General features: G+C 37.3%; 1 protein-coding gene across 2 annotated transcripts in view; it reads right to left on the reverse strand.

Moving 5' to 3' along the window:
* Window positions 1-1,399: 1,399 nt before the first annotated feature.
* KIAA0895 (KIAA0895 ortholog) overlaps window positions 1,400-13,668 on the reverse strand; it is a 36,548-nt gene continuing 24,279 nt past the window's right edge. Inside the window, exons 3-7 of one of the 2 annotated variants that reach the window (XM_003788589.2) lie at window positions 11,089-11,232; window positions 10,288-10,420; window positions 8,835-9,140; window positions 4,877-4,974; window positions 1,400-1,558 (exon numbers count right to left, since the gene is read on the reverse strand). In XM_003788589.2, the coding sequence (XP_003788637.2) occupies window positions 1,400-1,558; window positions 4,877-4,974; window positions 8,835-9,140; window positions 10,288-10,420; window positions 11,089-11,232 (840 nt within the window). The remainder of the gene's footprint in view (window positions 1,559-4,876; window positions 4,975-8,834; window positions 9,141-10,287; window positions 10,421-11,088; window positions 11,233-13,668) is intronic. The other variant, XM_012804370.2, reaches the window with a different exon arrangement.

A 13,668-nucleotide genomic window follows, 5' to 3' on the forward strand; every position in this document is an offset into this window, starting at 1 on the left:
AGGCAATAGCTAGACTATATATCCTGTTTGCTGCAATATTCTTCTTTGTGCAAGCTTGTCTAGACATGTGAAAGAGAAAAATCACATAACCTAGCCTGCAAAAGATTTCCTAAAATCATTTTCTAGCATGAATGTGGACCATGCTTCATAGTACACATCTACCAGTGTTAGCACCATAGTTTAGCCTGAACTGAGGTAAAGATAAATTCTCAGATAACTTTAGGTGGAGATTTCAGGAGTGATCTTAAATAGGGTACTTACAGCAGCATTCTTTCTGATGATTACAATAAGTTCTATGAAGAACCATTTGATCCCAATATATACATCCAAGTGTATACTGAAACTGATAAGTTACAAAGTAAAATATATAAGCTGATATCAGGAGAAATCTAACAAAACAGAATTCTCATTTTTCAATTCAAAATATGGCATTATTGGGTTGATGACGTAAAAGATTTTGATAAAATACACTGAGCCAGTATCACAAAGCCAGCTTATCAAAGGCAATGTCCAGAAATTTCACTTTTCAGAGCATGGTCAAGTTTACTAGTGCAGATGCTACCCAGTCAACATTCAGCTACTAAATTTAACTAGGGTCAGAGTATTTGTCCTCTACTCATTACATATTCCATTTAATAAAAAGGTGAGTAAGCAGCCAACTCCACCAACTATTTTGGTTTCTGTAGACAAACTTCTCTGGCACTTGTACTTAACATTTACACAAAGGCTGCAGTGGGAAAGGCCTTAGAACTTTGTAAAAAAAGTTCAAGGGGGTACAATATATTTCATCAAATGAAAATATAATTGGGCAAACAGAAGTAATTCTCTATTTAGTTCACATAAGCTGAAAAGGTAAAATAATAATGTTAACATAAAAAAGTTAATGGAAACTTTTCAAACTGCTTTTCCCTTCCCTTTAACATTATTTAACTAGCTTTTGGGAGCATCACAAAACTTACTTCTCAAAGAATAATTACCACTGTTTATCAAATTAAATGTAACTTTAGAGGCTGAATGTCCCTGGAATTCAGCCAGTCTCCAATCAGAGCTGGTTTTGATGATCATGCAGAAGCAGTCGGCCAGTGCCAAACTTCAGGCAGAAGATTTTTGCTCAATTTGACCAGAAGTGTTCAAAAACACTTAGCAGTAGCATTTTCATCTGGCTGTGTTGAAATTCAGATGAAAATAGGAGTAACTTCCCCCTGCAGCCTATACAAACATTTTAGGGAAATCATTTAAGGTTTGCACTTAACCTAAAAATTCAGCTGAATACTGAAGATCATTCTTCAGAAAACTCAAGTAAATAGGCATTCTTTTATAAATCTGCTGGTGCTAACTGCACCCAACTGCTAATGTGCATAAAGGCATAGTTCAGCTATGTTTGCAGGAACGCTAATTACTATATGAGGTCTTTCAGCTCCCTGTCGGTCAGCTCATTCACTTCCATGATCTTTTCCAAGTGCTCCATGTATCGGCTGTGGTCCTGCAGGAAGTGAGGGACCCTCAAGTTTTCTGTAACAGCCAGTCCTTTTAAGCGATCCACATCTTCATAGGAAACCTGAAAAAGGAAAATAGGTTGATTTTAAAACATAACTACAACGTACATTTTAAAGATGAACTTCTTCCCTGCATCTTTAAATGAAAGAATAGTGATCATGTTACTCTTTCAAGATATATATATGCTTGATCAAACAGCTAAAAAATAACAAAAAATCAGCAGTTTACTTTTCTCCTCCGTGTTAAATAAGAATGTATTTTTCTGTACCTGCATACCAATACCATAGTAAAAGAAGGTAATTTGAAGAAGTCATATGTGATTTAACACTGTCTTAGACCCACTTTGTTTTAAAATTAGACAACCAAACTTAATATGTATGTGCATTTGAAAGACTCTTCCACCCCCAAAATCTTACTAAATCTAAATAAAGGAACCATGAAAATAGGTAGAATATAATACTATATTACTAAATTAGGAAAATGAGTACAATTATGCCAGATCAGCATCCTGATGCCAAAAACCCAAAATTCACAATGCTACAAAATATGAAAGTTTTTGAGTGCTGAACTGACATGACCTTCAAAGGAAATGTTCATTAAGGCTTTTAGGAGTTTTAGATTTGCAACGCTCTACTGGTAACTAATGTAAATATTCTAAAACATGAAATGACAGAAAATCCTGAACACTTCTGATCGCAAGCATTTCAGAGAAGGGATATGCAACTACATATTAGACTCCCATTTAGATTTAGTCTGGGAAATGATTTGTGATTTTTATTATAGTCCCTTTCTTTTATTTTGCATTTTTTTTTTTGTGAGACAGAGTCTTACTATGTCACTCTCAGTAGAGTGCTGTGCTGTCACAGCTCATGGCAATCTCAAATTCTTGGGCTTAAGCAATTCTCTTGCCTTAGTTTCCCAAGTAGCTGGGACTACAGGCACCTGCCACAATGCTCGGCTATATTTTTGTTGTTGTTCTTGTTGCCATTGCTATTTAGCAGGCCCAGGCTGGGCTTGAACCTGCCAGCTTTGGTGTATGCGGCTGGCGCCCTACCCACTGACCTACGGGTGCTGCCCTATTTTGAATTTTTATAAGTATTTTTAAAAATTTTATATCTATTTTATCACTGTAAGACAGCAGCAATTCAGCTGTACTTCTATAGGTTTGAGGGTGAAACTTTTTAAGTTCTATAAATTATCTTTGCATCTTTAAATTCCAAAGCCTGATTTACTTTAAATATTATGGTCTTCTGATTAATACTCTTCCAGATTCAGTAGGAAGGCTTTAAGAAAATTAATCATGATTGTAAGAGGGACTTTACCTAACAAATACAATCAGTGTAACCTGGTTTCTTGTACCCTCAATGAATCCCTCCCCAACAATAAAATAAAATAGGGCGGCGCCTGTGGCTCAGTGGGTTGGGCGCTGGCCCCCGCTGCACTGCAACAAAAAAATAGCCTTAGAACTTTGTAAAAAAAGTTCAAGGGGGTACAATATATTTCATCAAATGAAAATATAATTGGGCAAACAGAAGTAATTCTCTATTTAGTTCACATAAGCTGAAAAGGTAAAATAATAATGTTAACATAAAAAAGTAGGAGCTTGTGGTCCCAGCTACCGGGGAGGCTGAGGCAAGAGAATCACCTAAGCCTAGGAGTTGGAGGTTGCTGTGAGCTGTGTGATGCCACGGCACTCTACAAGGGCGATAAAGTGAGACTCTGTCTCTACAAAAAAATAAAAAATAAAATTAATCATGTTTTTCTTATATCTGTATTTTATTACATTTTTAACATTGTTAATATTATTAAACACATATTTTAGTGTTTATACCACTAAATGTAATGAAAATAGGTTTGTTGATATTGATATGGCTTAGTAATTCTTAAGCCATTCTGAGTTTATTATCAGAGAGAATAAGTAAATGTACTTATGTCAAGCAATAGTGTTCTCATTTGAAGAGTAAGGAGATACAAATATAGAATGAGAGGGAAAGTGTGAAAGAATCAAGAGCAGTCTGATTTGCACTTGGTTTAAGTCACTATGATTAAAAATAAACATATGATTTGCTCATGAAAAGATCTAGAAGAACACCTTAGTAGCAAGGTACACACCTAGTTTTCAGATCTTATTTTCTAAATATCATTTCCCAATAAAAGGATTTAAGGCTTCAATGGAGAAACACCTAATCTCAGATTTGGGTAGGTAAAGTCCAAGATGAGCCTAGACGTTTTGCTTTGCTAGAAAACATAGAGATATATTTAAAACAACATAAGACCAGCCATGAAAAAGTTGAATAAAAAATAATTAAGTTCACAATAATACTACAAAAAAAGGGGAAGAAAGGAAGAATTATAACAGAATTAGATTTCTCTTTTGTTACCACCAGTGTAATAACTGATTTGGAAAAAGATAATCAATGGATGTTAAAGCATTCTTTGTAAGGTTATTTGGAACAGTCCATTCATAGGAATCATCACAAAGATGACTATTAATACAATGGAGGAGATCTGGTGATCACTAAGTTTTCCAAGTACAACATTACCAATAATGCAGCAAAGATAACATGTAGAGTATTCTTGGCAAAAAGTGTTTAACTCAGATCTCATCATGAGGAAACTATATGATAATCCTAATTGTAGAGATTCTTAAGAAAACTACAGAGTCTTTAAAATGTCATGAAAAACAAGAATGGGGCAAGGGAGACTGTTCTAGATTATGAAATGAAAGCATATAACCAAATAATGATGCATAAATAATCCCGAATAGATCCCAGATCACACACACAAAAAAGAAAAGAGCTGCAAAGGACATGTTTCAGACAATTTGGAAAATCTGAAGTAGACTATTTTAAATGTTATTTTGAATCAATAGTAAACTTTTTTTTAAACTAAATCATAGCTGTGTACATTCGATGGTAAACTTCTTAAATACGAAAATTATATGGTCATGTCAAAGAATATCCTTGTTCTTAGGAGCTATTAAGGGGAGAGTGTTACAGCTGCCACTTACTTTAAAAAGATTTTAGACAAAGGTGCTTTTTATAAATGCTTTATAGAAAAAGTTGTATATCCAAATAAAAATTAAACTATATACAGGGTGGCCATAAAGTTTGTGTGCAATTTTAAACTGCATGTGAACTTTATGGCCACCCTGTATATTTCTAAATTTCCTATTCTCTTATCTCTTACTGACCACAAAGAAATTTTGCCATTTGGTTCTGTGACAGAACAGTACTTCTCTCTCTTGTTATCACACAAAGGAAACTTGTTCCAACAATAAACTAAAAAGTCTGAACCTGAGTCTTATGAATCATAAAATCAAGCTATTCGAAATGCTAATCTGGCATGCTTGGGACTATGTGCCACTGGTTTTACTCACCTTCCCTAGGGCAGTGAGTAGATGAAAGTCTATGGTATCTCTGTATCGGAGGATTTGAAGTATTCCATCCAAATATACTTGGTCTTTACTAAAACACCCTGGAGGAACCAGAATAGTGTTTATTTTCTCATATTTAAAAATTACTAAGTAATTAGATACTAAACCATTCCCTTTACTGTAGGAATCAGTCCTGCATAAAGGAAAGTTCTAATTTGTCAACTTTTTTAGATTTAACTAGCTGTATAACATAAAATGTGAAGTTAAGCTTAGAAAACATAAGGTCAGTATGCAGACTAGTACTTTCTCTTTAAGAATTCCCTCCCCTCAAAAAAAAGAATTCCAGCCCCTCAGACTTCATTCTCATTATTAATGTAACATTTTTCCTTATTTTTAAAATATATGACTCTTATAAAGGATTGGCCTATCCTCCCCCACCACTGCCATTCAATCATAACCATTAAATCCCATGATGTGATGAAGGCATTTGGGTAGAAAGGGTAAGTGGGGTGCAAGGATAAGTTTATTGCAATCAGGTCTCAGAAGAGGTAGTGTAGAACATGTAGGATTTCAGAAAATCCTACTGTTAAAAATAATAATAATAATCTTCACTCCATTAAAAAAACAAAAAACAAAAAACTATGGTCAGCTAAATGTCTCAGGGTCCGGGAAGGTGGGGGGACCAGGCTGGGCTCGGTGGCCCACCCCTGTAATCCTAGCACTCTGGGAGGCTGAGGTGAGTGGATTGCTTGAGCCCAAGAGTTCAAGACCAGCCTGAGCAAAAAGTGAGACCCCGTCTCTACTAAAATAGAAAAACTGAGGCAAGAGGATTGCTTGAGCCTAGGAGTTGGAGGTTGGTGTGAGCTATGACGCCATGGCACTCTACCCAGGGCAACAGCTTGAGACTCTGTCTCAAAAAAAAAAAAAAACCCAAAAACTATGGTTCAATAAATTCTAGGTGATTTTGATAATGTTACTCCCTAGGAAAACAATAATTAAACTAGATTATAAAGAATATGTGGACTTTTAAAAATAGAAAAACAATGGATAAAGAAGATATGAAAAGCAAGAACAGTTCATCAGATTAGAAAAGGATGCTCTGCTTATAAAGAAAATCTTTTTTTTTTTTTTGCAGTTTTGGCTGGGGCCAGGCTTGAACTCACCACCCCTGGTATATGGGGCCAGTGCCTTACTCCTTGAGCCACAGGTCACCCTATAAAGAAAATCTTTTTCTCATCCTAACATGTGTACATTTTTAAAAATTTTGCTTTATTAAATGAACTAAAATCCTTCCATATAATCATATTTAATGAATTACTGTTAGTTTTGTTAGCTATACTAATAGCATGGGGATTATGAAAAAACTGTCCTAACCAGGTAGAGATGCTTCCCAAAAGATTTATTGGTAAAAGGACATGATATGGGAATTGGCTTTAAAATACTACTGGGGAACAGGAACTTGGAAGAATAGATCAACTATATAGTTAGAAAATGTTGATAATTACTATAAGATCAGGTAATGTACTTATGACAGCTCAGCATATTAATTGTTCTTTTACATACATACAAAATTTTCTGTAATAAAAACTTTTTTTAAAGTATGTGAACAAAAGAATAAAAAGACTAGTCTAGAAGTGATGTGCCCTCTACATCTATTAAACTGTAGGCAAAAGGATCTAAAAAGGAGAGGGAAAAGGGCAGACACATTTTTGTCTGAAACCCTGCCGGGGGTGGCTATGCACACAAGAGAGACAGGGAACAGATGTCTTCCTCTTTCCTATCTTCCTGCCTTGTCTACTCCTGGCTCACAGCCACACTTTCATACAACTACGTCATTGGCAGAAAATGTTAATGTGGGCTGGGCTGGCAACATAATCATTTCCGACCTGAGCATCTCCGAGCTCCAAATAAATAGTTTAAGAATATTAGAAGAAAATGTGTTGGCTCGGCGCCTATAGCTCAACCGGCTAAGGCGCCAGCCATGTACACCTAAGGTGGCGGGTTCGAATCCCCAACCCGGACCTGCCAAAACAACAATGACGGCTGCAACCAAAAAATAGCCGGGCGTTGTGGCGGGCGCCTGTGGTCCCAGCTACTTGGGAGGCGGAGGCAGGAGACTCGCTTGAGCCCAGGAGTTGGAGGTTGCTGTGAGCTGTAATGCCACGGCACTCGACCCAGGGGGACAGCTTGAGGCTCTGTCTCAAAAAGAAGAAAATGTGTTGATATGTTGAACTAATCTGAAAATCAAAATGACTTTCAAGGGAGTATTTCTTGACTCTTTGCTTTGTTTATTGATTATTTATTTATTTATTTATTTTTTGAGACAGAGTCTCACGATGTTGCCCTCAGTAGAGTGCTGTGGCATCATAGCTCACAGCAACCTCAAATTCTTGGGCTTAAGTGATTCTCTTGCCTCAGCCTCCTCAGTAGCTGGGACTACAGGCACCCACCACAACACCTGGCTATTTTTTTGAGGTTGTTTAGCTGGCCCAGCCCAGGTTCGAACCTGCCACCCTCGGTGTATGTGGCTGGCACCATAACCAGTATGCTATGGGCACCGAGCCTGCTTTGTTTTTTGGAGATGAGGGTTTTGCTATGTTGCCCAGCCTTAACTTGACTTGAACTCCTGGGCTCAAGTGATCCTCCTGCTTTAGCCTCCCTAGTAGCTGGGACCACAGGCACATTCCACCATACCCAGCTAATTTTTCTATTTATATTAGAGATGGAGTCTTGCTCTTGCTCAAGATGACACGAGAGGATTGCAGTTCCTCAAAAAGATAAGCCTACAGTTACCATGTGAGTCAATTCTACTCCAAGCTATATACCAAAAGAATGAAACACATATCTGCACAAAAACTTGTATACAAATTTTCATAGCAGCATTGTTCATAATAGCTAAAAAGTGGGACAACCCAAAGGTCCATAAGCTGGTGAGTGGGTAAATAAAATGTGATACAGCCATACAAAGAAACATTAATTCAGCAATAAGAATGACTGAAACTGATATACTCTACAACATGGATGAATCCTGACAACATGAGGATAACTGAAAGAAATCCCAAAGGATCACTTACTATGAATCCATTTATTTGAAATGGTCAAAATAGGCAAATCTATAGACACCAAAACCTGCTAAAAATGGTTGGTCAGAGCTGGAGAAGAGAGGAGGAGATTGGGAATGAATGCTGATGGTTATGCATTGCTTTCTGGGATAATAAAAACATTGTGTAATTAGATAGTGGTGATGACTGAATAACTCCAAATATTGTAAAAATCACTGAACTACACATTTAAATGGCCAAGTGGTATGAGATGTGAATAATATTTTTTTAATTTAATTTTTATTAAATCATGATTTGAGATACAATATGGAATGTGTAAATCAAACTGATTAACATAACCATCACCTCACTTACTTATAAATTTGTGGGTTTTTTTTTTTAGAGATAGAGTCTTACTTTGTCGCCCTCGGTAGAGTAACGTGGCATCACAGCTCACAGCAACCTCCAACTCCTGGGCTTAGGTGATTCTCTTGCCTTAGCCTCCCGAGTAACTGGGACTATAGGTGCCGACCCCAACACCTGGCTATTTTTTTGTTGTAGTTTGAGCAGGGCCAGGTTTGAACTCTCCACCCTCAGTATATGGTGCTGGTGCCCTACTCACTGAGCCTTATAAATTTGTTTTTAAAAGTCAAAGACAGAGAAAACAAAAAATGTCAAAATGTTAACAATTGGTGAATCTAGATGATGGGTATGTAAGCGTCCATACTTTCCATATTCTGTAGGTCTAAAAATTTTCAAAATGATCTGGGAAAATATGATTTGGGAAAACTAGCACTGCCCTCAAGTAAGGAAGGTTTCATTTCTCAGAAATGAGTGAATTCTGTGATTCAGGGATTAGTATATAAACAAGATCACGACCAGTCAGTAAGTCAGAAAATCTACAATTAAAGAACACCTACCTGGTCGGGAAGTATCAGTCCATCCCCTTTTGGCCCGTACACAATAGTCCCATCTTGTATTGGGGTCCTTGACAAACTTGCCAATATCTTTGAAGAGTTCACAAAAAGACATCTGGCTGGCTCGATAAACAGTGTAGTAGAGGAGGGCAGCCCTCCATAAAAAAGGGTCTTTCCTAAAGAGGACACTGTGAATACTTGCTAGTCCTTCCTCTGTGGGATTATTGGGCTTTAGCTCATGTTTTTTACGGCCAGTCCAATTGTTCCATGGCTGCTGAAGGTTGTTCATTCCTCGAAAATAATGTGTGCCTATGGAGAAGAAAAGTTACATGAATAATAAGAAATGCCATTCTTGTCTTAATTCTTCCCCCAAAGAAAGATTCCACCAACAATTCTAAAATCAAATTGACCTGTACCTACAAATCAGAACAAAGTAGAAAATTCCATCACCCTAACATCTTTGGGGTTTGAAGGAATACATTGCCTTCAAAAAGACTATATATCTCATCAAAGAAGGTGTAACCTTTATATACAGGGGCCCAACCTTTTTCCTCTGCCTTATGTTGGAAGAGTAAGAGTTGTCTTGGGCCACATATTAAATATACAAAGATTAACAAAAGCTGATTAATTAAAAAAAATCTGTGTATACTTTCTGTGATATTTGACACCACAGATAAGCAAAATTAGTCCTCACAAAATCAGCATGTGGCTCACTAAGACTCCATAAAAAATTAGCTGGGTTTGGTGGCAAGTACCTGTAGTCCCAGCTACTCAGAAGGCCAAGGCAAGAGGATTGCTTGAGGCTGGGTGACAGAATGAGACCCCTTGTCTCTAAAAAAAGTAATAGTAATAAAAAATGAACAGAAGAATCATAGTCTTGGTATTTCAACTACCTCAGTTCAAGGGGGGAAACCAAAATCCAGAGGAGGTAAATGAATTTCCAACCTTAAGACAGCTAAAAGGGGATAGGTGTGATGGCTCACACCTGTGATCCTAGCACTCTGGGGGGCTAAGGCAGCAAGATCAATTGAGGTCAGATGTTTAAGACCAGCATGAGCAAGAGGGAGACCTGTCTCTACTAAAAATATAAAAATTAGCTTGGTATCATGGCAGGTGCCTGGAGTCCCAGTTACTCAGGAGGCTGAGGCCAAGGAAGATCACTTGAGCCCAGGAGTTTGAGGTTGCATTGAGCTAGGCTGCCGTCACCACAGTTCAGCCTGGGACTATAGAGTGAGACTCTATCTCAAAAACAAACAACAACAAAAACCCCAGCTAAACTGTGTCCTAAAAAAGTCTAATTTCAAATAAGATGTATCAGCTTGACTCCAAGTGAAGCTTAACAACCTCATGACTTTTTGCTAATTACTACTAAGAAAAAAAGCCATTCTGAGAGAACATTTCTCTGGGGCTAATTCCTGATATTACAAACGAACAAATGGAAAAGGGCTGCCTGTACCTATCTCATGCCTCAGCATTCCCTCCAGCCAATGCTCGCGTGCAGTGGAGACATTGATGGTCAGAGTTGGACATCCATTTACTACTGTCATTGAAGCCCGGGACAGCAGATCCTCAGTGAGGTGAACTACAATCTAAAGAGCAAGAGAAAAAAAGAACAAAATGTAAAGAAAAGAGGGGAAAAGCTTTCACAGAGAGCAAAGTTCCCTTAGTTAACACTGTTTTTGTTTGTTTACAAACACCTTGAATGGCTCAGAAACCAAGAGGATGGAATATATAGCCAATCGCCTTTAACTCTTCTAATTTTAACCCTTTGAGAACTCAAGAACCTTACTGGCTGAAGGGAGAGTAGATGGCTATGCTGAGGAAGACAGAGGACTTAACATTTACTTCTAGGGTATCTTACATACAAATGATGCTTGTTGCTGGCACCAAGGCTTTGAGACTAGTCAATAAGAAGAGACTACTAATAAGAGAGGCCACTGGGGCAAACCTCTTTACTAACAAGTTTCATAAAGGAATTTATATAATTCCATGAGCTAAAGAAATGGCAATTAGAAGAAAAATGAAGAGAAACTAAACATATCAGAACAATTCAATGCAGCAGGCACTTAGACTTATAGTATTTAGTGAGAAATTTTGGGTGACTAATTTTTTGTTGTTATTTTCTTTTGGGGTGATAAATTTAATGAGTAAAATAGGGCTGGGGGAAAATCCTTACAGGCAGAAACTATGATTGATGGGCACTGACTGAGAGTTAAAATGCCACAGTCACCTCCCCATGTTCACTTGTGAGTCATACCTCCCCCAGGCAGCCTTCTTTCACCATGTACTTCCTAACATGACTCCAGATTCGAGGTTTAGATAGCAAGCTACCGCCAGTGGCTTGTTCAAATTTTTCATAACTTCCATATTTCTGTAAAGTCAGTTCCATAATATTGATGGACTGCAAAAGAAAGAGATAATGAAAGTAAATAGCCTCATATTACTTGGAGATGAGTAATAAGCTAGCTATGTTCTTATTTATCATGGCCTATTCTACATTAGATTTCCAAAATTACTTTCAGTTGAAGAGCCACATTTTTTTATCTTAAACAACTTCCATTCATTTTTGAAAATTTGTTCAAATGCCTATGCATTTACATACATTTACTCTCTTGCCCTGAGTTTATTTCTCCTTAATATGCTGAAGGATAGAGGGGTTCACAAACTTCATAGAGACAGGCTGAGATGCTGGAGCAGAGGGGCTCCTGGCTTCTCTGAGATCACTGGTAGTTTGGCAGGAGAACTCAGAATGGAAGGTATGTTTCCACACTAGTCACTAGATTATAATTGCCATTTGGATGAAGAAAAAAAATTCAAAATTTTAAGAACATATAAAAGCAGCAATCAATCTTTTGTGACAATCTATAAAATCTACTCATCTGGGCATTGTGGCGGGTGCCTGTAATTCTAGCTACTTGGGAGGCTGAGGCAAAAGAATTGCCTAAGCCCAAGAGCTGGAGGTTGCTGTGAGCTGTGATGTCACAACTCTACCGAGGGCAACAAAGTGAAACTCTGTCTCAAAATAAATAAATAAATAAAATAAAATAAAATAAAATCTACTGTTTTCCTGGGTTACTTACTCTTTGGAAGAAAACATAAAGCCTCAATAACACTTTTATCTTTTATTCAGAGCATGGTACTATCTACTTTTTGTTCTTCATAGATTTTTACAACAAAGGAATAAGAAAGTTGAGATATTTTTTCTCACACATGCATATATTAATACATACATGCAGAATAGAAGACTAAAAATGCCTGGTAACAAATCACAAATGTCGGTATCTATGGGAAACTATAGAAAGGAAGACATAAGAAAATTGCTTTGCAAAGGCCTTTTGGAAAGAAAATGTAGAAAATTCAAATAAATTTTATATGAATTATGAAAGAAACTAGAAAATTCACAAACATGTTATATAAAGCCTGTAGTTTCTGGACTGGCAGACTAGAACAGAGATTAAAGGGATAAGCTCTAGACTTACACTGAATTGACTCCCTGACTCTGTCATCTTCCAGCTGTATTACTACGGTCACATCACTAAACTTTAAAACTCGGCCTCATTTGTAAACAGGGGTAATAATAATTTAGTCAATCCTTGTAAAGCATAGTGTCTGGGGCATAAGTAAGTAGTCAATATATGTTAACTATCACATCAACATCAGTATGTTACCATTCCTTATACATACACGTAACACCACTATTGGTAACATGCCTTGAAACAAAAATTATAGAAAACCTCACGTAAGGCCAGCAGCACTGGCATGGCACGGGAGCTGGCTCTAAATGCAGAATTTCAGCCCCTACACCCTATGCCTACTGAATCAGAATCTGCATTTTAACAAAATTCCCAGGTGATTCAAGTACACAGTAAAATATGAGGATTTCAGATAATAGCAAACACAGCACAAGTGCCCCAGAGGCTGATTTAGTCATATGACAACTGAGATAATTAAAAGCACAAATTAGCTCATAATTAAAAACCCATTTTAGCAGATGTTTTGCATACGCCTGTCCAATAATCACCAGTCATTCAGATAGTAGAGTGAGAAAAATGTGAGAAATTTGGCCTTAAGAACTACAGAAGTGGTACTTTCTATATTGGACTGATAGATTTTTTTTTTCTTGAGAGAGAGTCTCACTTTATTGCCCCTGGCCAAGTGCTATGGCATCACAGCTCACAGCAACCTTCAACTCCTGGGCTTAGGCAATTCTCCTGCCTCAGCCTCCTGAGTAGCTGGGACCTCAGGTGCCTGCCAGAAAGCCCGGCTATTTTTTTTTGTTTCTGTTGTTGCAGTTTGGTCAGACTGGGTTCAAACTCGCCACCCTTGGTATATGGGGCTCACCCCCTACTCACAGGTACTGCCCTGATAGATTTTTAAAAAGCTAAAAAACTTTTTATTATAATTTCAGCTTACAGATTTTTTTAAGCATATACTTAATTTTACTTAAAATTACTTTACTTACTCAATAGGAAAATGTTGTGAACTAAAATAGAACCTTAAGCTTCCTCACTTTCCAGCTGATTAAATGGATCCCCTCTTGGCCAAGCAGACTCTAGATATACCCTAAGAGCTGAGTTGCTGGCCATGAGAAAGGTGGTAATACATGCCTCATCATGGCTCCTTTCCTTCTTGAAAACATCCCTAAAACCCATTAATAAACCTAGGGTTATACAGGGCAGGGCTTAAATTTATTTAATATCTCCAGGTCCTAAATTTATTTAACAGATCACTTGAGACTGGGTATATGTCTGGTGGTGTGTCTCTAATTGGTAGACTTCCTTATCTTAAAACATTTCAAACCTTTAGACAAAGCTTCATTTCTTTAACCAAATACAAA

The sequence above is a fragment of the Otolemur garnettii genome, unplaced genomic scaffold (assembly GCF_000181295.1).
Source record: "Otolemur garnettii isolate 467f Iridium unplaced genomic scaffold, OtoGar3 scaffold00028, whole genome shotgun sequence".
Classification (NCBI taxonomy): Eukaryota; Metazoa; Chordata; class Mammalia; order Primates; family Galagidae; genus Otolemur; species Otolemur garnettii.